A 23,205-nucleotide genomic window follows, 5' to 3' on the forward strand; every position below is an offset into this window, starting at 1 on the left:
AATCAGTCAGTACCGTGCGCATGTGCTAGTCGTGTACCTGAGCGCAGTGTGCAGTGTATGCAGCGAGTGAGACTCACCCGGAGTGGTCGTCGCCGTGGTAGTGCACGTCCCTGAGCGAGCCGTCGGGCTGCTGCAGCGAGTAGTAGCCGTGCACTACGTCGCCGTCGCGGGACTCGTGCTGCGACTTGTGGTCGCCGGTGTGTGAATTCTCCACAGAGTATTCGAATTCGTACTTAGGGTGAGCCTAAAAATATAAATAAGTTAATATCATCAAAATACTCGCTGAATTAAGTATGAGTCATCTTAAATATTAACTCAATTAGAGAGTTGGGGTTACATAGTTTTTTTTTTTTTTTTTAATAACCCTCATCTCTGCTGTCACAGGTACGGAGCTTAATTTAAGAATCAGCAAAAGAAGATGCGCTATTTGGCTGTTACTAGAAATATGGCAACCTACATTACCGGATCTCCTCGTCATTCGCCTAACTGAATCACTTTAATACGAGTTGAGTTTATACGGTGGTTGTTATGAAAACATATTTGCTACAAACCAGTACTCCTATACTAGCATTGCTTTGTCTACTTACATGGTGATCCTTGTGTTGATGTCCGTGCCTCTGCCCATATCGATGACCATGACCATGGCCGTATCCTTGTCTCTGCCCATATCCAAATCCTTCTGCCTGCCCGTGTCCAAACCCTTGATTATGCCCAAATCCAAACCCTTGACCATGCCCGTGTCCAAATCCTTGACCGTAGCCATGTCCAAATCCTTGACTCTGTCCATATCCATGTACTTCCCCATTCCCATATCCATGGCCTTTTCCATGTCCAGACTCGGTAGGGCTGTCGTATTTCTTTATATGTTGGGAGGAGAAGGCAGAATGCGAGACCGCAGCACCCAGCAGGGCGGTGAATACTAAGATCTAAAGAAATAAAATGATTATATTTGAAAAACACATTTTGCGATTGTGTTACTAGTATTTTATTACGAATTATTATTAGCAATGAAATTATATAAGGGTCCTTGCATTGCAAGATTATAGAAGGTTCCAAATTCTACGTTACCTTAGCAACCATTTTGTATTTTCTTTTGTTGGATGAGACAAAATACGATAGATGACTGATATAGAAGATGCTATACTAGTGTCTTTTATATGTTTAAATCTTTAACCACCACCAAACTGACATTTCACACGACGTTTATAGTTTTATTGGTTAGTTTAGGTATTACGAAAGATAGGCACAACGATATTTTGATAATTGTTTGGTGAAGACAGAAAATGTTGTAATTGAAAATGTCAACATAATTATTTTATTGCTTTTACGTCCTATGTTGAGATCAGGAAACCTATTCTTGTGATGAAATTATGAGTTATAATAGCTTACCTTCATATTAATATAAGGATAGGGATTAACTACTTATTGCACTCCCGGTTTGAATTCATTTACATAACGCAAAAGAGGAGCGAGATTTCAATTCTGGCGATTCACGTTATTTGAATTGATATTCAATGAAAAATTTGGCTTACTGGTGATAGCACCGAGACAGTTATCGGAATAAGAGATCTTAGCATTATTCTACTAGGGCAATAAAGCAAAAAGTACGAAAGCTATAAATCTCTAATGCTTATTTCAAGCCGATAATTTTATACAGTGCGCCAGTAAATTAAATAGAAGATTGATTGGTTTACTCTAAAGGAAACATTTTTCTAATATCCACGCTCATATTTATTTCAGACTAGGTTTTGGCTTCACCCACGTGAAAAGCCTTTCCCACTACAGGAATCGTACGACACATAACGTATACCACGGCAGCATCATCAACTTAAATCAGATTAAAACAAATACAATTTCTTATAGGAGGGAATTACCAGGATAAAAAGTAGCTCTAATGTTACCCTAGAACTTAGTCTGTCTATGTGTCAAATTTCATCTACATCTGTTCAGCAGTCAGTACGTTTATATCTAAGTATAGGTTTGAGTATGAGTATGTGTGTGAGTTTACTATATGAGTATGAGTATGCATTAGTATGATGAGTTTGAGTATAAGTATACGTATAAGTAAAAAAGTAAGACGTGAAAAGATTTGCCTGTAATTGGGCCGTAACCATTTTGTACTAAGTAAGCTTCTTCTGACCCTGTTACTACTGATATCCCTACCACAAGGTAGTCTAATCTATTTGCAATTGAATATTGATATATTTATAAGCATAGTATTATCCAAATAAAATATAAGGTAATTTTATAGGTAATTTATTTTTGTAGCAGATACATAACTTCATTTCATTACAAAATAATAGTATCATATTGTAGTTGTAGTTCAAGTTTCAGTCTAGTAATAATGATGATATTGTGGTACGACGTGATGGGTGCTGTACTTGACGTCAGCATGGAACCTGTAAACAAAACAGCATAAGTGAGTACCGTGCGCAGTCGCAAGTCTCGCTGCGGGTGCGCAATGAGTAGTGAGTGCAGCGAGTGAGACTTACCCGGAGTGGTCGTCGCCGTGGTAGTGCACGTCCCTGAGCGAGCCGTCGGGCTGCTGCAGCGAGTAGTAGCCGTGCACTACGTCGCCGTCGCGGGACTCGTGCTGCGACTTGTGGTCGCCGGTGTGCGGGTCATCCACCTTGTACTCGAAGTCGTATTTCGGATAAGTCTGCAAAAGTAAACAATGTAAATGAATCATTAAGAATAGATGATGCTAAAAACAGATTTATCGTAGTGGAATGATAATAATATTAAAATATATCTTACGTAGTAGTCATGGTGTTCGTGTCCGTGATGGTACACGGGCTCGTGGTGACCGTCGTACTTGTGCACGTGCTGGGAGGAGAACGCGTGGTGCGCCGCTGCAGCACCCAATAAGGCAATGAAAACGAATATCTGAAAAAAGAAAATAATTATAGTCAAGCATAATTCAAACATGACAGTATCAATGTGAAATATTAAGTTATTTATTTGTTGTATATAAAAAGATAGTATTTTGAAATTATTATATAAGCTAGTATTTTACTTTTATTTACATACCTTAGCAACCATTTTGGGTTATTGGTTGTTTGTACAAACTTAGTTGTTAACTGACACAAACTTCTAAATCGGTTCTTTTATATTGACCAAATGCAAATGACCAAGGTGACTTTTCGCACTGATTGTTTTATTGATTAGAGATTGATATTATTACAGTTACGCAAAAGCAATATATAGATAATAGTGTCACACGAAATACCAACAATTCAATGTCATTCGTTGTTTAATGGGATGGAACGTATGATTTAGAACTTTATTAAACTTGATCAATTTCAGTGCAATGTTGCAGATACATATTCTTTATTTCTTCTGGAAGATAGACTCTTGAGTTTTTTTCGGGCAGCATTGTGTATCTTCTTATTTTAGTACAGGAATGTAAGCTCATGCCAGAAATACTTATAGTCTAGAGAATAATTATTTTCAGCACCAGGTAGTGTCAAAATGCGGTTAATAAATAATATTAAGGATATTTACGTAAAAATCCAGAAACCCATTCTCATAATATGAGATGTGGTGAATTCTTGAGCTTAGAATTCTATTGAATTATGTCGTGACATAGTATAGAAGCATTTAACAATTTGGTAAACTATAATTGGATTCATTGTAAAACCTAAAATTAGTAGTATATAATTAAAGTACACGACAAAACATATTATTGTGTGCAAATAATGATCGAGAGTGAATAATTTTGCTCACTATTCTAACTGAACGCACGTGCTCATCTCACATCTTGATTCGAAAAGAATTCCGTATTTCGTAAGTAAGTATTATAATGTGAAGAATCTTTATACTTACTTAAAATATTAATGGCGTACAAGTTATGATATAAGGTATATCGTTAGTAGATTTTAGTAAAACATGTGAAATATATTTAAGATTTTATTAAGTTTCTTTTTGTGTACATAGAGTATAAAATAATTTAACAAAATAACAAGTAACAAAATGCAATATAACAAGTGAGGGTTGGTCTAGTGATGGTGCTGGTGGTGTGCCGGCTGGATGTGCTGCGCGTGACCCTGGCGCTTCACCACCGCGTTGAACCTGTGGGAACGATATCAATATTATATTGTATTTTATACTATACTTTTACTATATTGTAAAACAGTACTTTCGTGTTTACATAAAAGTCTACTAAATATTTTGATATCGATGGCCTCTATTTAAAGTTGTTTATGTTATTCGCAATATCGTAAATTTTACATTAAGTTTAAAGAATTTAGTTTTATCATTTTAGGTATTTTGATTATCATCACTATGATGAACCTTTATCTATATAAAGGTTATATATAATTTGATCACGCTTTTATTTTTAATAAAATAACCTGCATTGCAGATTTCAGTTTAGTTATCCTACAGTTACACTTCATACGTACATAGTGTATATTAGCCTTTGTTTGACGCGTATTTTAATCATAACGAAATTTAATAGAGCAGCACAAAAGTTTCTTACCCGCTGTGTTTGTCAGCTGAGTAATGAACAGTTCTGATGGTGCCGTCGGCCTCGTGCAGGCTGTACACGCCCTTCACCACATCGCCGTCGCGAGTCTCGTGCTGATACTTCTTGTCGCCAGTGTGAGGGTCCTCAACTTTGTATTCATACGCGTATTTGGGATGAGCCTGTTTCATAGATTTAAATGCGCTTGAATATAAATGTTTTCTTTCGCCTTATGTGATTAACATTGTTATACATTTTTAACTTACATAGTAGTCAACGTGATTATGTTGGTGTTGGTCCTTGTGGTGATTGTGCTCGTAATGCGCGGGCGCGTGATGCTGATCATGCGACGTGTGTAGCACGATGCTCTGCGATGAGAGGGCATGGCCGTGCTCATGGTGTTGGGGGCGAGCGCTGGCGAAGGCGATGGTAGCGACGATCACGAAAATCTGTATTATTTGTTAAATCTTAATAATTTACTACGCATAAATATCCTAATATATACAGCGTAGTATTTTTGGTAAATCGGAATGTACAAGATAAATTAGTCACATGTGAACCCATTTAATATAATAATAACTGCTATTATTCTGTAATAAGTCGACACAGAGATATTAAAAACAAAAGACAACAATAGACACAATGTATAATGTAACCAAGCTGGTAGTGGTTTGTTGATTAAAATAAAGCCCAGTAATAAAAGCTTATAGGAACTAAAAAAACAAGACTACTAGATTTCAGTATGTTTAACCAACCCACTCACCTTGTACATTTTGGTCGAATTGTTTTAATTGAATTATAGAACAGTCCTCTTTTGGATTTCTGTATGAAAAGTGATAATACTTTAATGTGCAACATGTCTTTATATACCCAGTAAAAAGTAATTTTCGCAATACATAATATTTTTGACCAAACCAGATTATTTGAATAACCAGATAATATTGAGACAAGTTCAAGTATGTGTTACTTACTTTTATTCAAGTGGACTTATTACCAAATCGGGACCTTCATTACCTAAAAAACATAGTTAATACTATAAATGTTATGCCAGCTTTTTGTGTAGAAACATGCCTCTGTTTTTCGGATTCTCTATTAATAAAAAAATATGAATTTTTTATTGCTTTGAAGTGTTACGTATTGAAACTAGTACGTACGAACATTATTTAATTTTTTTATACGCAACATTCGTTGTAATTGATGGTAAACGTATGAAAATTATTTACTTTTTTATACGGACACTGCAAAGGGATCCCACTGCCCCTGATGGTAAGTAGAGTGGAATTCAACAGAATGTCAATTGACGAGAGATGACTAATAATTAATAAATTATTCATTTGTCATAAACGACAGCTAGTAATTTTTTAGGCGTATTCTATGCAGTCGTTGCGACACGGTTTCAAGTGTCCAAATTGTATATTCTTATGGCACATCTACTGTTATATAAAGCTGAAGAATTTGTTTGATTGAACGTTAGGGTGCTCAGGAATGCTATGACCAAAAGGAATGGGCGTCAATGAAAAATATTGCAAAAACTAGGAAAAATTATTGCTTAATAATGTGCCAGTATCGTACCATCCAGGGCCACCTTATCTATCCGGGTGCCCCTTTTAAGCGACCTCTTTTATATCCTAACAAAGTTTTTGGTTGGTATATTTTTGCCGTTTCTGCCCTAGAAGAACGCCAGTGAGTTATTGCTTACAATGTGTCTAGGTATTATAGAAATACTTTTTGTGATAACATATCTGAAATACATGTATGCCTCCAGTTATGGCACAGTATTTTAAAAGTAGTAAGTCATAATGGAAGCATATTAGTAAAATCATAATCTTTGATAAAATATTATGGAGGGTAGAAAAATAAAAATACAAATTTTATGTCAATAAATCACTTTTATTTGAGCAGTATGTTTGGTTATAAAATGATAATAATTAATGTGCGATAAGTGTATCAGTCTAGTAATAATGTTGATGCTGGGGCACGACGTGATGGGTGCTGTACTTGACGTCCGCGTGGAACCTGTGAACATAGCAGCATCAATTAGTACAATAAGCAAGCGCTAGTCACGCTGCGTGTGCGCAGTGTATAGTGTATGCAGCTAGCGAGACTCACCCAGAGTGGTCGTCGCTGTGATAGTGCACGTCCCTGAGGGAGCCATCGGGCTGCTGCAGCGAGTAGTAGCCGTGCACTACGTCGCCGTCGCGGGACTCGTGCTGCGACTTGTGGTCGCCGGTGTGCGGGTCATCCACCTTGTACTCGAAGTCGTACTTCGGGTAAGTCTGCAAAATTAGTAATTTTATTAAAGCATTACCAATACTATCGATGCTGCTAAAAGCAGTAAGTATTATCGTCTTAGAATGATTGAAATATTATATATCTTACGTAGTAGTCATGGTGTTCGTGTCCGTGTCCGTGATGGTACACTGGTTCGTGGTGACCGTCGTACTTGTGCACGTGCTGGGAGGAGAACGCGTGGTGCGCCGCTGCAGCACCCAATAAGGCAACGATAACGAAGAACTGAAAGAAAAATAACTACAGTTATACACAAATTGTATTTTTTATATTATACAAAAATTCTAGCGTTTTTCAACTAGGTACAACTTTAACCTCTTGGACGTTTTAGATTTTTTAAAACATTTTCCATACCTTAAGAACCATTTTTTTATTTTTGTACTATTGATACCAACTTCAGTAGTTGACTGACATAAACATATAACTCGTTGTCTTTTATATTGTTTAAAATTATAATGACCAAGGTGATTTTTCACAGTTGGCCGTTTTTATTGATTAGATATTGATATAAATTCTGTTACGCAAAATTATTTTTTTGGTAGTTGTGTCGCCGAACATATCAGCAACTGAAGGTTATTCGTTATTTATATTGAAATGCATGCAATATTTTGAAGTATTAGGCTAGAACTTTAAACTAGGACTGATGGATTGGCGGCAGCAAATATTAGAAGATAATATGTTTATTTTTATTACAGATATTTTAACATTGAGTCTTTAATATTTCCTTATTATGAGGATTGAGGATATTTTATGCGTTTACTGAATCTTCAAACATTACAAAAGATACTCCTATTTCTACAAAGGATAAGCAGAGATGTAACGCGTGAAGTTGTTCTGTCGTGAAATTGCTTTGCGAGGATATATAATCTATTTTGTATATATACTACAAGCGAGTGAATTTAGTACATTTTATGCGTTATAATAATTCTAAAGATAATACCAAAAATATTAATATAGATAGCCGTCAGACTAGTTAGTAGTTAGAAGTGAAACGTCTGCCGAGACGAATGTCCGTAGGTTCAAAACACAAGGGCCTTCTCTGAGTGACTTCTGACATTTCTAAATTTATGTGAGTATAGGTACCTACTTAATGAATTATCAATTGCTTTAACGGCAAAGGAAATATCGCGAGAAAACGTGTATACCTGAAAAGTTCTCTATATTATTTTTTTTTAAATATGTGAGGTCTGCTAATTCGCTCTAGGCAGGTGTGATGGACTAAGGCCTAATCCCTTTCAATAATAGAGCAGGCCTTTGCCCAGCCCAGGGACAGTATATTATATATAAAATACATTTCCAATGTAAAATATATATTTCCATCATATCAGAATAAAGCAACTGCTAAGGAAATAAAGATGCACAAACATAAACGTTTTGAATTTCAAATGATGTTTTATAATATTATCAAAATATTTATGAAAGAGATTAATTATAGCCATTGATTAAATTAACTTACTGTGAATATTTACGGTTCTAAAATAATAATTTGCCCCACAGGTTCAATGGCAGCATATTGTGATTCCACCGATCCCCTAGTTTGCCTAGGATTGGAATTATTGTCCTTCAAAGCGGCAACCAGTAGACAGTAGGATTTGCTTGCGACTAAGACAATGATATTTCGTTTTCTTTACAACCCTTATTTTATTATATTTTTTTAGTAAATCTTTTAGAGTTCGCGTACGGCTATTGCCGATTACAGAGGTTTCTATCCGGATTAAAAATTTCAGAAAGAACGTCAATGACATTAAAATGTAGATTGGGTTATGGGTATTATTCTAGCCAATGATGAAATATCGTATAGGCGTAAATGTTTAACAGACTGTCTACCGAAACATAAAGTTTCTGAGAAGAATTTCAATAAAAGAAGTAATGTATTTCAAGTTTTATTAAGTTTCTTTTTGTGTAAAATAAAATATAATTAAAACTAGCAACAAATAACAAAGTGCAATATAACAAGTGAGTGTTGGTCTAGTGATGTTGCTGGTGGTGTGCGGGCTGGATGTGCTGCGCGTGACCCTGGCGCTTCACCACCGCGTTGAACCTGTGAAAGGAGAATAGAACGTTATACTAAAAGGCAATTTAACTGTTTAGTAAACCCCATTTGAATACTCAAATAGTAAACTTATGAATTTATGATAAAATTTGTAGAGTAATTTAACTAAAATAACTCACCCGCTGTGCTTGTCAGCGGTGTACTCGACGATCCTGATGGTGCCGTCGGCCTCGTGCAGGCTGTACACGCCCTTCACCACATCGCCGTCGCGGGTCTCGTGCTGGTACTTCTTGTCGCCAGTGTGAGGGTCCTCTACTTTGTATTCGTACGCGTACTTGGGATGAGCCTGTTTCATAGATTTAAATGCGTTTGAATAGAAATGTTTTCTTTCTTTTTTGTGATTAACATTGTTATACTTTTTTCACTTACATAGTAGTCAACGTGGTGATGTTGGTGTTGGTCCTGGTGGTGGTCGTTGTGGTGGTGGTGCGAAGGCGCGTGGTGCTGGTCATGCGACGCGTGCAGCACGATGCTCTGGGATGAAATGGCATGTCCATGTCCGTGGTGTTGAGGAAGAGCGCTGGCGAGGGCGACGGCGGCGGCAATTACGAAAATCTTAAAGTTTTCCTTTTAATAAGATTTCAAATAAAAAAAAAAAATAAGTTTACAGTCGTTTCCTGTATGGATTCTTAGGCATATCAATGTCGCACACTTCTGAGTACATATTTGTGTTCATTTTTATTGTGTGACCTCTCTTTGAAGCTCAGGATTTCGCTAGCTTCCAAGCCAAAATATACCACTACTCAGACTATCTGAATATTAAAGTCGATAAATAAGCTTGTATAAATAAAAATTATAGCTTTTTTTTTTTAATTTATTCGAAAACGGTTTAGATTTAAGGACTCACATACGCCAATTACACTGTTATTTTTTGTTATAAAAATTTGACAAATGCAATGTAGAATGGAATATTGAGCACAATATATTTTTAAAAGCAAATATGAACGCGCTTCACTATCATTACCGTTTGACGAGTTGGGAATGTTATTAATTACCTTGTACATTTTGGTTGTAAGGTTTTTAGTGGCTTGTAGAACAGACCCTGCTTGGTTCACTGTATGAAACGTGATAATACGTTAATGTGTAATATTCCCTTATATACTTAGTCCCCAGCGTGTTTTCGCAATGCGCTGTAATTTTTCACCAAACCAGATTATTTCGTACGACAAGATTTATGTTAACTCAAGTTTAAGGACAGAACTGCATGCCTTACTTTTATTTTGCTTCATTCTTTTTATTAGTAGTTGTAGTTACGGTGAATCTAAGAAAATGTGAAATATTATGTACCTAAAGAAGTGATAGGCTTGACACACACACACACACAAAACAATATCACGCATTTATCCCCGAAGGGATTTCCCACTTTTGTTCAAGTGTGTTCCGTCCCATGATGTGATAGGTAGGGGGTGAGCCCATCGCCATATCGGGCACAAAATCCACGCTCCTTGCTGATACGGTACAGGAAAACCCAAATATCACTTATACCGACTCGTGATTCGAACCCAGAACCTCAGAGCGCTGTACCGCGCAAACAGTACAACAACGCCACCGAAGCAGTCAAGTCAAGTCATCGAGGATTGGTACAATAACGAGTTAACCCGATATCTTGTTTACTTTAACTTTTTTTATATCATAACAAGCTTCAAATTTTCCAACACTCTGCAACTGTTAGACTTTAAAAATTAATATAATGTCGATACCTACAATCTACATATTAAGGAAGGCAGTGTTGTCAGTTCTTTATTGTGTGAGTTTGTTACTGTTTAAGATAACGAAAATAAGTTCCTTCAGTAAAATGCTCATATAATAAATATAATTAGTGTCGTAAAAATAGTTGATTAATTATAAATAAATAAATATCAGTTATTATATCAATATCACTTTTATTTGGACAATTTTTTTTATACGAAATAGTTATAATTTTTATACAATGATTTCAGTCTAATAGTAATGATGATGCTGGGGCACGACGTGATGGGTGCTGTACTTGACGTCAGCGTGGAACCTGTGAACAAAACGGCATCGGTAAGTATGGTATGCACGCGCAAGTCATGCTGCGTATGCGCAGTGTGTAGTGAGCAGCAAGTGAAACTCACCCGGAGTGGTCGTCGCCGTGGTAGTGCACGTCCCTGAGCGAGCCGTCGGGCTGCTGCAGCGAGTAGTAGCCGTGCACTACGTCGCCGTCGCGGGACTCGTGCTGCGACTTGTGGTCGCCGGTGTGCGGGTCATCCACCTTGTACTCGAAGTCGTACTTCGGGTACGTCTGAAATCAGACCAATAACATTGTTAACAGTGATTAACGCCGAAAATGGCGTAATGGATTGATTAATTATAATTATTGTAACTGCTTGTTTAATGTATAGTTTTAATTTTAACTAACGTAGTAGTCATGGTGTTCGTGTCCGTGTCCGTGATGGTACACGGGCTCGTGGTGACCGTCGTACTTATGCACGTGCTGGGAGGAGAACGCGTGGTGCGCCGCTGCAGCACCCAATAAGGCAACGAAAACGAATATCTGAAAGAAAAATAAAATATTAAATTAAAGTATTCCAAACACGACAGAAATATAAAAATTGTAGAACTTTAAATATGCAAATTAGCTTATCGGAGTCTTGTAACTTTTGAAAATTGTATATTTAAAACGGTTTCCATACTTTGGTGAACATTTTATTTTAAGTTTTGTCTTGTTGATACAAAGTTCTGTAATAGATTGACATGAACTACTAACTTGTGTCTTTTATATTGTTTAAATGCATAACAATCAAGGTGAGTGTCTCAGCTGACCGCTATAATAGATTAGAATTTGATGTAAAAATTTCAATTACGTAAAATTCGACTGCTTCGGTGGCACAGTTGTATTACGGTGCAACTACAATGCCTTGGGTTCGATCCCCGGGTCGGGCAAAGTGTGTAAGTATTAAGTTTTTCAACTAAGTATCAGCCCAGAGCCTGGAATATGTACCCGATAAGGCGATAGGATTATCACTTTATTTTACGGAATACATACATGGAAAAGTAGTGTCTCTGCCTACCACTTCGGGGATAAAAGGTGTGATTGTGTGTGTAAAATTAGTATCTGGATAGAGTATCGTACAATACACCGACAGCTGAAGGTTATTCGTTGTTTTGATTGAAATTCATGCAATGTTCAAAGTATTCTTCGATTAGAGCTTTAAACTGGAACCGATAGGACGTCTTAAGCTAATATCAAATTAAGGAATTTTTATGTTCCAGAGATAAGAAACATTACCAGTAGTTAAGGAAAAAATATTACGTTGGTACACAACTGTTAACCTACTGAATTTTCGAATGCTCACTACATTGAAAGAAGTGTTATTTTGATGTATAACCTATATTACTGTAAAGTTTCATCCAAATCCGTTCAGTACTTTTTTGGTGAAAGAATAACAAACAGACATATATACATTCATTCTCACAAACTTTCGCATTTATAATATGGGTAGTTTCTAAAACTATGTATCATCCGGTTAAGATTATTTATTTATTTAGCACTTTATATAATAAAAGTATACAGGTGGACTTAATGCCATAGGCATTCTCTACCAGTCAACGTTAGGGTGGTGCAGAGATAATCAAGGTAGGTGCATAAGAGGAAGATAAGAACAAAAACAAAATATTCAGGAATCAAATAAAAATTAATAAATGTACGTATATACACATCGATAAATAAATACATAAGATAAATATTTAATTTAATTTACGCAATTTTCGTTCTAGAACTTATTGTCTACATCTATTATCGTATTTGAATTGCGAAAAACTAATTTTTTATTTTCCATATTTTTCCATATTTTATGGTTAAGTCCATATTTTACAAAAAAATATCACCATCATCCATATTTTCAAACATCATACGTGCGTGACGTTTTGAGCTGCTTGCGCGTCGTTGTATTTTTACGTACTTACATACCTACCTTTGCGCTACTACGTATTATATTTTTCTTTCGACGTTTCGAAGACTGCAGCTTTCATGGTCACGGGGCGGACTAAGGTGTTGGTCGATCGAAAAGGCTGCAAAGTCTTCGAAACGTCGGGATAAAAATATAATATAAATAACCGCGATAAAATAAAAAAAAAATATTTTTAATGAAACGATAATTTTTATAGAATTTGAATTCAATATTTCGCTACCTTATAAATTTTTTTATTTTTAAATATAACTCTTACTGTAACAGTAACTAATTTTTCAAAGTAAAGAATGTTTAAAATGAAAGGTATTGTTGTTATATACTCATATACTCATATATTATTATATATGTGTGTAATAAATATGTAATGTATAATGAACTAAGTTGGTGAATCTTCCGCTTTACTCAAGAGTAATTGTCGGACCCTCATTTTGAACGCTAGTCGCGTAGTGGACGCCGTGATTTCGAGGGGCAGTGAATTCCACATAAGAATAGACTGAATAGTGAAAGAAGAATGAGTGAAGCCAGAACTATGAGGGGGACATTTGAGAAGAAGATTATTAAAAGAGCGAAGGTTCCTGTTATGACTGTCACAAAGATATTGGAAGTTTGAAGATAAATAAGTATGAGGGGTAGCGGACATATGTTATTTGGTTTTCTTTAAAACCTTTATTTTGTTATAACTTATTAGTTATTATCATTTTGTAAGAATTTTCTAGCTTTTGGGTACGGTTATGTTCGCTTAAGTAGAATTTTGTCTGATTTAAAGTAGGTACATCACCGGGATCGAAAGTAGCTACTTCTAATGGTCTGGGTAATGGTCAATCAGTGATTTAAATTTCATTCAAAATTCATCGGCTTGTTCGTTATTGAACAATACATTTTCACACCTTATGTTACTCGTTAGGATATTAAGTATGTATATTCTTAATTCGTATCTTACACCTGTTGTACTACTGTAATATTATAAAAGCAGAAGTTTATAATATTAAGTTTAAACGCAAAAACTGCTGAACGAATTTGGATGAAATTTGTTTGGTATACCGGCACACCATATACTGAATTAACATATAGGCTTACTTATAAGCCGGTAATTTTCTTCCACGGAAAATAAAATTGATTTTAAAATAGACAGTGCTGAGGCCTTACAGAGTACGCTATATATATCGCTTCAGTAGACTCAGACATACAGAGACCTTGTAGAAGGAAAGATTTTTCGCGAGGACGAGGCTGCGGAAACCATTTAATTCCTAATATTTTTAGAAAAAAATTAAATAAAATACGTCATGTAATTAATTTTTTATTAAGTTCCTTTTTGTGTCTATAAGTAATTAAAAATATTTAAATTAACAACGAGTAACAAAATGTAATATAACAAGTGAGTGTTGGTCTAGTGATGATGCTGGTGGTGTGCCGGCTGGATGTGCTGCGCGTGACCCTCGTGCTTCACCACCGCGTTGAACCTGTAAAAGGAGCATAGAACGTTATACTAAAAAGCCAATTTAACAGTTTAGTACACCCCATTTGATAACTCAAATAGTAAATTTATCAATTTAAGATAAAATTTGTTAATTAAACTAAAATAACTCACCCGCTGTGCTTGTCAGCGGTGTACTCGACGATCCTGATGGTACCGTCCGCCTCGTGCAGGCTGTACACGCCCTTCACCACGTCACCGTCGCGGGTCTCGTGCTGGTACTTCTTGTCGCCAGTGTGAGGGTCCTCCACTTTGTATTCGTATGCGTATTTAGGATGAGCCTGTTAAATAGATTGAAATATCTTTTAATATAAATGTTTTCTTACGCTTTTTGTGATTAGCATTGTTACAGTTTTTTTTAACATACATAGTAGTCGACGTGGTGATGATGGTGTTGATCCTGGTGGTGGTCGTTGTGGTGGTGGTGCGAAGGCGCGTGGTGCTGGTCATGCGACGCGTGCAGCACGATGCTCTGCGATGAGATGGCGTGCCCGTGCTCGTGGTGTTGAGGAAGAGCGCTGGCGAGGGCGACGGCGGCGGCGAATACGAAAATCTAAAAGTTAAATGTCTTTTAATAAGATTTTAAATAAAAAATACATAAGTTTACAGTCCTTTCTTGTATGGATTCTTAGGCATATTAATGTAGCACACTTATGAGTACATAGTTATTCACATTTTCACTGGTTGACGTCACTTTGAAGCTCAGGATTTCGCTAGTTCCCAAGCTAACATAATATGCCCATTACACTATTAATATTAATTATTAAAATTTCACCCACGCAATGTGGAACGTTGAGCACAATATATTTTAAGAAGCAAAAATGAACACACTTTACTAACACTACTGTTTGCAGAATAGGGGTTGTTATTAATTACCTTGTACATTTTAATTATAAGTTTTTTACTATCTTGTAGAATAGACCCTGCTTGGTTCACTGTAAGGAGAGTGGTAATACGTTAATGTGCGTGATTCCCTTATATACTCAGTCTCCAGTTTGTTTTCGCAATGCGCTGTAATTTTTCACCAAACCAGATTATTTCGTACGAGCAGAAATATGTTAAGTCAAGTTTAAGGACAAAACTGCATGCCTTACTTTTAGTTTGTTTAATTTTCTTTACTGGTAGTCGTATTAATGGCGAACCTTAGTAAATGTGAAATATTATGTAGTTAAAGAAGTGAGCGAGCATCAAACCGATGGACAGACCCGATTAGAGACTCGTCTGCCACCAAATTCAACAAATTAGTTCAAGATGCGATGAACAGAAAACTGTGGAGACAAATAATCCTAACTCATGAGGAACCGACTACGAAGAGAGAGAAATAAATGATGAGTGGAAGCAAAAACAAGTTAACCAAGATAACGAACATAGTTCCTTGAGTAAAACGCTCATAGAATAGTTAATGTTATTTGCGGCGTAAAATATAGTTCATTAATTATAAATAGTCATAAATTATATTAATATTACTTTTATTTAGCCAATACTTTTTATACATAATAGCAATAACTTTTTACAATGATTTCAGTCTAATAGTAATGATGATGCTGAGGCACGACGTGATGGGTGCTGTACTTCACGTCAGCGTGGAACCTGTAAATAAAACGCCATCGGTAAGTACGGTGCGCACGTGCGAGTTATGCTGCGTATACGCAGTGTGTAATGAGAGCAGCAAGTGAAACTCACCCGGAGTGGTCGTCGCCGTGGTAGTGCACGTCCCTGAGGGAGCCGTCGGGCTGCTGCAGCGAGTAGTAGCCGTGCACTGCGTCGCCGTCGCGGGACTCGTGCTGCGACTTGTGGTCGCCGGTGTGCGGGTCATCCACCTTGTACTCGAAGTCGTACTTCGGGTACGTCTAAAATCAGACAAATAATATTGTTAACGTGAGTAATTCGTAGGCGTAATGGATTAATTATTGTTACCGGTTGCATAATATGTAGTTTCAATTTTAACTAACGTAGTAGTCATGGTGTTCGTGTCCGTGTCCGTGATGGTACACGGGCTCGTGGTGACCGTCGTACTTGTGCACGTGCTGGGAGGAGAACGCGTGGTGCGCCGCTACAGCACCCAATAAGGCAAGGATAACGAAGAACTGAAAGAAAAAAAAATAATTAAAATACATATTCCAAAGACTATAATAACATAAAAATTGTAGCACTTATCTATACGTATATACATACGCGAAGAAATAATTTGTATCCCTTTTTAAGCACAATCTGCAGACGGAAGAGTATGAGCTTTGGCTGATATTAACTGCTGATGATAACTTCATATTGTAGAGAAGAATTAAAAAAAAATGTCTGTATAATATGTGTTACATATATATTATACTAAGTATTACTCGCAGCTTCACGCTATAAAGGTACCTAAAAAGCTGTAAGTACATAATTCATAGCATATATAATTGACACCAGCGTCATCTATTTAAATCTGTTCAGCTGTTTCTTGGATTACTTCTATTAGATTTGTCGGTTGAATTTCGACCGCAGCACGATCACTATAATGCACAAATTGGCGTGACAGCGTATTACATGACAATTTTATATAAAAAGCTCTTCCACACCTTGCCAACCATTTTGTTTCAATTGTTGTATTGCTGATACAAAGTTTAGTAACTGACTGACACCAAATATTAACTCATGTCTTTTATATTGTTTAAAAGTATAATAACCAAGGTGACTTTTTACACCTGACCGCTATAGTTGATTAGAATTCGATATAATTTCGGTTATGTAAATTTAATATTTTGATAGTGTGTGACACAATACGAATGTAGAAGGTTATTCGAAATTTTATGACAATTTATGTGTTTCTTTTTTTGAAGTACTCTTCGTCTACAATTTCAATCTTAAACTCATGGGTTGAGTATTGATTATGGAATGTTTGAAGACATAATTTTTCTTTATAGCGCAGAGATTAAAGACGAAACTAATTGTGAGGATGTATGTTCCTCTTTCTCGAAAAAACTACTGAACGGATTTGGATGAAACTTTAAAGTAATATTGGCTATACACCAGAACAACACATAGGCTACAATTTATAATAATTTTATGTAATTTGGTCACAAAATAATGATACACATCAAGTAAGGAGGCAAAAAAAAAAACATCCCGGTAAACTGGTTCACGCGGGCGAAACCGCGAGCAAAATTTTGTTCTTTTATATTTGATAAATATTATTTGGTCGCTTAATGCGTTTATTGATTCTTTGAATGATATCGACAAACGCTTATTCCTATTTGTCCAAAGGCCGAGACGTAAGGAGGGAAATTAATTTACTGTATCTACTTTTCCATCAAAGGATTTGAAGGTTCTTTATGCATTACTCCTAAATTATTATATTTCTATGGACTTGTTTTGTGATATCTGAATAAATTCTAGTCTTCGAATATAATCTTGGGTGGCTTTCTAATACGAGACGGAGACGAAGAACAAACGACAGAAGAATATACGGATAACATTTACTTAAACATTGTCAAACAGGCATCAGATTAATTACCATTTAGTAAGATACAGGAAGGCAGTCCCTGAAATCATAATATCTAAAGAAATACCGATACACGGTGTGGACATGAAGGTTTGTTAAGTATTTATTACAGATTTTTTTTTTCCATAGAATAAATTCACAAGATTTTGGTAATTTGCGATATTTTGTAATATTCTTAATGAAAACCGTAAATGAGTAGAATGAAAAAAAAGAAAAGTGTGAAACATTTATTATTTAGAAAATAACAGTATAGCATAAACTAAAATAGGTAAAAAATAAAATACAAACAAATATAACATAATTATACGTATTAAAACCACAAGGGGCGCTGACATTCGGCTCCTTAACACATATTCCTATCAGTCCGACTGGTATTGCAGCACTGATTTTCAATGAGGAACCCAGGAGACGTAAATCTATTGCCTTAGTTGTACAGCGTATTGAATTTGCAAACCAAGTGTTGTCCAAACTGCACATGTTTTGCCCGAGATTGGAATATTATCCCATACGGTAACTTAATGCCTTCTCCTCGTACTAGTAGTTAGTATTAGAAGAAGTCGTAGTAGTACTGTAGTTTGTACAGTCTCTTCGGGAGTATATATGTTCATTGTAAATACTTCTATTCCGTAAATCTGCATATAAAAGTATAAAATAAAGTTTGTATTTCCATGGCTGAGGTACGGTATACGGGGTATAACTGGTATTTGTATGGTCAGCACAATACACTTTAACCGAATGTTATTTAATTTCATTTTCGACCTTATTTATGTTATTTTTAGAACGTTCTACATTTTGCTCGAGTGGTTATCTTTAGTATTTGAATTTTAAATTTCATCTACAGAAATTCATTTACTTATTCGAAATCGGCTTGCAAACTTCCTGCGCAAAGTTCGTCATTTTTAATATTCCTAGTAAGAATTTTAATAAAAACCGCAATGTATTTAAATTTTTATTAAGTATTTTTTTGTGATGTTAAAAATAGCAACAAATAACAAAATGCAGTATAACAGGTGAGTGTTGGTCTAGTGATGGTACTCGTGGTGTGCGGGCTGGATGTGCTGCGCGTGACCCTCACGCCTTACTTCAGCATTGAATCTGGAATTACAATATTTTGTAAGTTTTTTTAAACGGACACAGTAACTTTATACCATTATACCTGATGGTAAGTAGAGTGGAGTCCAGATAGAGTGTTCATTGACGAGAGATGATTATCTCTCACCTGCCGCGTGGCCTCACGGCCGAACAGTAGATCTGGTATACCTGTGTATATATGGGTGGCTTTCTACCACCGAATTAAAAGTAATAACAAATTAAAAGTTTACCCGCTGTGTTTGTCTGTTGAGTAATGAACAGTCCTGATGGTACCGTCCGCCTCGTGCAGGCTGTACACGCCCTTCACCACGTCACCGTCGCGGGTCTCGTGCTGGTACTTCTTGTCGCCTGTGTGGGGGTCCTCTACTTTGTACTCGTACGCGTATTTGGGATGAGCCTGTTTCATAGATTTAAATGCGTTTGAATATAAATGTTTTCTTTCGCTTTTTGTGATTAACATTGTTATACTTTTTTAACTTACATAGTAGTCAACGTGGTGATGTTGGTGTTGATCCTGATGGTGATCGTTGTGGTGGTGATCGTTGTGGTGGTGGTGCGAAGGCGCGTGGTGCTGGTCATGCGACGCGTGCAACACTATGCTCTGTGATGAGATGGCGTGCTCGTGTCCGTGGTGCTGAGGACGAGCGCTAGCGAATGCGACGGTAGCGGCAATCACAAAAATCTAAAAGTTGGGTATCTTTTAATATTTTTTTATATGTATGTATATTTTAAATAATATATTTAACAGTGCGAACCTATCAAACTCATTCCTCATAAATAAGGTTCCCATAGATAAATAGGCATGTAAATATAGTCTTCTAATGTGTACATAATAATGCAAGTTAATTAACTGAACTATGTTGAAGCATAGAATTTCATATTTTTAAAGAAAAACTACGCTATTATTGAAATCACCAGACTATCAAAAGCTTGTGTTCCAAAACCTTATAACTTTTTTCATAACTTCTAAAAACTATGTATAATTTAAATATATGAGTATTAATTGTTGGGATAAAATTATTAACGACATTGTTTAAGTGTTGACAATTATTTGTTACAGGAAACACGAATTCACACATTTTACTGACACCTCTATTTGACGAATAGGGAATATTATTAATTACCTTGTACATTTTGGTTGTAAGTTTTTTACTGGCTTGTAGAACAGACCGTGCTTGGTTCACTGTATGGAAAGTGATAATATCTTAATGTGTAATATGTCTTTATATACTCGGTCCTCAGTTTGTTTTCGCAATCCACTGTAATTTTTCACCAAACCAGATAATTTCGTACGATCAGATTTGTGTTCATTCAAGTTTAAGGACATAATTGCTTGCCTTTCTTTTATTTTGTTGAATATATTACACGTACTTATGCGATAGCCTAGTTGGTTGTGGAACGGACTGTCGAGACGAATGTCCGCAGGTTCAAATCCCCAGGGCACACACCTCTGCCTATTCTAAAAACTTATGTGTGTATTCTTTATAAATTATCGCTTGCTTTAACGGTGAATGAAAACATCATGAGGATGCATACCTAAGAAATTCTCTATAGGAATTTTCGAGGATGTGTGAAGTCTACCAATCCGCACTGGGCCAGCGTGGTGGACTAAGGCCTAATTCCTCTCAGTAGTAGAGGAGGCCCGTACCTAATACTGGGAAAGTGTATAAAACATAATGCAAAAATCGAAAACATACACATAATTCAAGAAATATAGAGTTCAAAAATAAACAATTAAATCAGAAAATTTGAAAACTAAACATAAATCAACAAAAAAACCTGTCATTATTCAACACTGGATTATGGTCAAGACGTTAATGAAATGCATAGTTTTAGCGATATCCTGTGAAATTGCTACAAATTATCATCATCATCATCAGCCTATATCTTTATCCACGGCTGGACATTGGCCTCTTCCAATACGCGCCATATTACACTGTCTTCTGCCTACCACATCCATTTCTTGCAATTGTATCTTTCAGTATAATTAAACTGTTGTAAGATATTTATTTGTAATAATATGCATCTACAAGAACTAGAGTTGCTACAAAACCATAATAAAAATAAATCTATATAGTGTTATGGAGTTGAGTAATAAAAATATTTATATATAAATATAACTTTTATTTTCTCTTTGTGTTAAAATACAAGACCGGTGTGTTTTGTATAAGCCGGCCCTGCCAGGCTAACAAACGTATGTAAGTCAGGTATAAAAAAAAATGTGTTACAAAATATTTAAGAAAAATCTTTTACAATGATTTCAGTCTAGTAATAATGGTGGTATTGGGGCACGACGTGATGGGTGCTGTATTTGACGTCAGCGTGGAACCTGTGAACACAACAGTATCAATGAGTAAAATGTGCACTCGCGAGTGGTGCTGCGTGTGCGCAAGTGTATTGTGTCCAGCCAGTGAAACTCACCCGGAGTGGTCGTCGCCGTGGTAGTGCACGTCCCTGAGGGAGCCGTCGGGCTGCTGCAGCGAGTAGTAGCCGTGCACTACGTCGCCGTCGCGGGACTCGTGCTGCGACTTGTGGTCGCCGGTGTGCGGGTCATCCACCTTGTACTCGAAGTCGTACTTCGGGTACGTCTATAAAGTTAAAGTGTTATTACACAATTTAATTTTACTGATTTAATTTACTTTTTTAATTCCTGAAAAAATAGATATGATTTTAACTAACGTAGTAGTCATGGTGTTCGTGTCCGTGTCCGTGATGGTACACGGGCTCGTGGTGACCGTCGTACTTGTGCACGTGCTGGGAGGAGAACGCGTGGTGCGCCGCTGCAGCACCCAACAGAGCAACCATGACCAACATCTAGAGAAAATTATATTATTAATACATTATATTCGTTAATTAAGGTAGTAAGAACAAAAATGATGGGTATCTAAATAATTAATTTAAAATTATAGAATCTGTAAAAATTATTGGGAAAATATATTTATTTTCTAATTTACTGTACCTTAGTAAACATTTTGTTTTAGATGTTATTGAACCGTTGACACAAAGTTTAGAAGTGAACTGATACAAACATCTAACATACATTGTCTTTTATATTGTTCAAATGTATGACAACCAAGGTGACAATTTATTTAAACTTAGTAATATTTAAATCAATCAGTTCAGTCGATCAATTAACCACCATTACTATGGTCATGCAATTGAAATATTTTTTATTCGTTTGATATGGTTATTAAAAATATGTGTTACCAATTACTATTGGATGGTGCTATTGCCCCAATTAAGTAGAGCAAGGCACAAACATAATATTTCGTCCTTCATTATTTCTTTAAACTTTGTATGCTAATATGACGTATATGTAATGTTCATTATTGAGTAATTTATGTTTATGAAACCTGTGTTATAAAGTACAATAGAGCTGTCAGAAACGGTTAAAAAAAATCTGATTTATTAGGCGCCGATTGTTATTATTTATAAGAAAATTCTTGTTACTTTCTACACAGAGCTGATGAGCTAGTTTGTATTATGTTTATGAGCTTTAAATGCTAATTGATGGAAATGCTGAAATGCTTTGCTTTATAATTTACATGCAGCTAATATGTTTTGTGAACCGAACTGATGGCCGATGGGGCACGAAGGTTTTGGAATGGAGGGCACTAACTGGCAAGCGCTGCGTCGGACGATCATTCAAGATATGGACAGATGACCTAATTAAAGTCAGGCGGTGACGGGACGGGCCGCTACCAATAGGTCGATCCAGAAATCTATTTATTTTCAATAACCATCGATAATGATCGTTACCTTACAATTTTAAGTATTTTAAATCTCTTAGTACAAGGTTACCCGAAAGTTTGTTGGAATTTTTCTACAAAAAGTGAATTTTTAATTATTCTACCTTTTAAATTATAGGTCGCTGTTTTTGTCGTAGAGTATACCATAGTTTCTTATTATATGCAAATATTCATATAATGTTTGTTATTGTTTATCAGCAACGAATGAAAATTTATATTGTTGTTTGTTATTTCCATTGATCGTTAGTGTTAAACTAAAATTCAAACTTTTTGTTACGTTTTTTGGACTTACTGTGCGTATTCATATTACCTGTACTTTTAATTATAATTTTGTATTCGGATCCCAAACATTCTCAAAATTCCAAAAGTTATGAGACATTCCTGAGTAATGAGATATAGTGAATGTTTTTAAACAAATTTTACATAGCTAGAATATAAAAAGCATTAAGTATGCATGCATCGCCGTGAAAACACAAAAACCTAAAGTTGTTGCACTGTCAGCGGAACATCTGAACCATTGCATCGATCGAAGAGCAAATGAAACCGCCATCGCAACCGTGGCGTAATCTTAGTCTAGCATCGATCAATTATCGACATAGTTTACTTAGTTATAATTTCTCATGTTGTATTTTAAATTTTTATTGCGACCGCCGGCTGAATACTTTGTAAT

At 35.9% G+C, this 23,205-nt stretch overlaps 7 protein-coding genes and 1 pseudogene across 7 annotated transcripts; all 8 read right to left on the minus strand.

The window, feature by feature from the left end:
• Positions 1-73: 73 nt before the first annotated feature.
• On the minus strand, positions 74-1,080 carry LOC115455361 (adult-specific cuticular protein ACP-20). Its single transcript, XM_037443146.1, has 3 exons — positions 1,069-1,080; positions 588-926; positions 74-244 (listed from the first exon to the last, which is right to left on the minus strand). The coding sequence occupies exons 1-3, from the start codon at positions 1,078-1,080 to the stop codon at positions 74-76; spliced, it is 522 nt and encodes a 173-aa protein (XP_037299043.1).
• A 1,160-nt stretch (positions 1,081-2,240) lies between these two features.
• LOC115455503 (cuticle protein 19-like) lies at positions 2,241-3,097 on the minus strand. Its single transcript, XM_037443730.1, has 4 exons — positions 3,031-3,097; positions 2,758-2,886; positions 2,493-2,659; positions 2,241-2,399 (listed from the first exon to the last, which is right to left on the minus strand). Exons 1-4 carry the CDS (start codon positions 3,040-3,042, stop codon positions 2,336-2,338), a joined length of 372 nt encoding a protein of 123 aa, XP_037299627.1. The 5' UTR covers positions 3,043-3,097; the 3' UTR covers positions 2,241-2,335.
• A 901-nt stretch (positions 3,098-3,998) lies between these two features.
• Positions 3,999-5,237, minus strand: LOC115453384 (cuticle protein 7-like). Its single transcript, XM_030182082.1, has 4 exons — positions 5,229-5,237; positions 4,732-4,914; positions 4,481-4,647; positions 3,999-4,071 (listed from the first exon to the last, which is right to left on the minus strand). The coding sequence occupies exons 1-4, from the start codon at positions 5,235-5,237 to the stop codon at positions 3,999-4,001; spliced, it is 432 nt and encodes a 143-aa protein (XP_030037942.1).
• Positions 5,238-6,334: 1,097 nt separating this feature from the next.
• LOC115453382 (cuticle protein 19) lies at positions 6,335-7,180 on the minus strand. Its single transcript, XM_037443729.1, has 4 exons — positions 7,109-7,180; positions 6,845-6,979; positions 6,575-6,741; positions 6,335-6,481 (listed from the first exon to the last, which is right to left on the minus strand). The coding sequence occupies exons 1-4, from the start codon at positions 7,118-7,120 to the stop codon at positions 6,418-6,420; spliced, it is 378 nt and encodes a 125-aa protein (XP_037299626.1). The 5' UTR covers positions 7,121-7,180; the 3' UTR covers positions 6,335-6,417.
• Positions 7,181-8,722: 1,542 nt separating this feature from the next.
• LOC115454492 (histidine-rich glycoprotein) lies at positions 8,723-16,832 on the minus strand. The gene is made up of 13 exons (XM_037443147.1): positions 16,772-16,832; positions 16,166-16,300; positions 15,897-16,063; positions 15,767-15,803; positions 14,581-14,766; positions 14,328-14,494; positions 14,136-14,199; positions 11,188-11,322; positions 10,904-11,070; positions 9,849-9,861; positions 9,177-9,374; positions 8,927-9,093; positions 8,723-8,795 (listed from the first exon to the last, which is right to left on the minus strand). The coding sequence occupies exons 1-13, from the start codon at positions 16,781-16,783 to the stop codon at positions 8,723-8,725; spliced, it is 1,521 nt and encodes a 506-aa protein (XP_037299044.1). The 5' UTR covers positions 16,784-16,832.
• LOC115453393 (cuticle protein 19-like) lies at positions 10,674-11,516 on the minus strand. The gene is made up of 4 exons (XM_030182091.2): positions 11,462-11,516; positions 11,188-11,322; positions 10,904-11,070; positions 10,674-10,812 (listed from the first exon to the last, which is right to left on the minus strand). Exons 1-4 carry the CDS (start codon positions 11,471-11,473, stop codon positions 10,749-10,751), a joined length of 378 nt encoding a protein of 125 aa, XP_030037951.2. The 5' UTR covers positions 11,474-11,516; the 3' UTR covers positions 10,674-10,748.
• Positions 16,833-18,716: 1,884 nt separating the features above from the next.
• On the minus strand, positions 18,717-19,919 carry LOC119190715 (cuticle protein 19-like). Its single transcript, XM_037443148.1, has 4 exons — positions 19,911-19,919; positions 19,268-19,468; positions 19,017-19,183; positions 18,717-18,789 (listed from the first exon to the last, which is right to left on the minus strand). Exons 1-4 carry the CDS (start codon positions 19,917-19,919, stop codon positions 18,717-18,719), a joined length of 450 nt encoding a protein of 149 aa, XP_037299045.1.
• Positions 19,920-20,960: 1,041 nt separating this feature from the next.
• Positions 20,961-23,205, minus strand: part of LOC115455427 — a 7,623-nt pseudogene continuing 5,378 nt past the window's right edge.

Source organism: Manduca sexta, chromosome 26, assembly GCF_014839805.1.
Source record: "Manduca sexta isolate Smith_Timp_Sample1 chromosome 26, JHU_Msex_v1.0, whole genome shotgun sequence".
Taxonomy (NCBI): Eukaryota; Metazoa; Arthropoda; class Insecta; order Lepidoptera; family Sphingidae; genus Manduca; species Manduca sexta.

Coding starts and splice junctions, on each gene's coding strand:
- LOC115454492 (XM_037443147.1), bottom strand. Junction 14,767..15,766: donor AGTACAGCACCCATCACGTC/GTGCCTCAGCAT, acceptor TTTAACTTTTAG/ATTTTCGTATTCGCCGCCGC. Junction 11,323..14,135: donor AGCCGGCACACCACCAGCAT/CATCACTAGACC, acceptor TTTTTCTTTCAG/ATATTCGTTTTCGTTGCCTT.
- LOC119190715 (XM_037443148.1), bottom strand. Junction 19,184..19,267: donor ATCACCACGTTGACTACTAT/GTAAGTTAAAAA, acceptor TCTATGAAACAG/GCTCATCCCAAATACGCGTA. Junction 18,790..19,016: donor TCAACAGACAAACACAGCGG/GTAAACTTTTAA, acceptor TTGTAATTCCAG/ATTCAATGCTGAAGTAAGGC.
- LOC115455361 (XM_037443146.1), bottom strand. Junction 245..587: donor ATCAACACAAGGATCACCAT/GTAAGTAGACAA, acceptor TTATATTTTTAG/GCTCACCCTAAGTACGAATT.
- LOC115453393 (XM_030182091.2), bottom strand. Junction 11,071..11,187: donor ACGAACACCATGACTACTAC/GTTAGTTAAAAT, acceptor GTCTGATTTCAG/ACGTACCCGAAGTACGACTT. Junction 10,813..10,903: donor CACGGCGACGACCACTCCGG/GTGAGTTTCACT, acceptor TTTTGTTCACAG/GTTCCACGCTGACGTCAAGT.
- LOC115453382 (XM_037443729.1), bottom strand. Junction 6,742..6,844: donor ACGAACACCATGACTACTAC/GTAAGATATATA, acceptor CTAATTTTGCAG/ACTTACCCGAAGTACGACTT. Junction 6,482..6,574: donor CACAGCGACGACCACTCTGG/GTGAGTCTCGCT, acceptor CTATGTTCACAG/GTTCCACGCGGACGTCAAGT.
- LOC115453384 (XM_030182082.1), bottom strand. Junction 4,648..4,731: donor ATAATCACGTTGACTACTAT/GTAAGTTAAAAA, acceptor TCTATGAAACAG/GCTCATCCCAAATACGCGTA. Junction 4,072..4,480: donor TCAGCTGACAAACACAGCGG/GTAAGAAACTTT, acceptor TCGTTCCCACAG/GTTCAACGCGGTGGTGAAGC.
- LOC115455503 (XM_037443730.1), bottom strand. Junction 2,660..2,757: donor ACGAACACCATGACTACTAC/GTAAGATATATT, acceptor TTACTTTTGCAG/ACTTATCCGAAATACGACTT. Junction 2,400..2,492: donor CACGGCGACGACCACTCCGG/GTAAGTCTCACT, acceptor TTTTGTTTACAG/GTTCCATGCTGACGTCAAGT.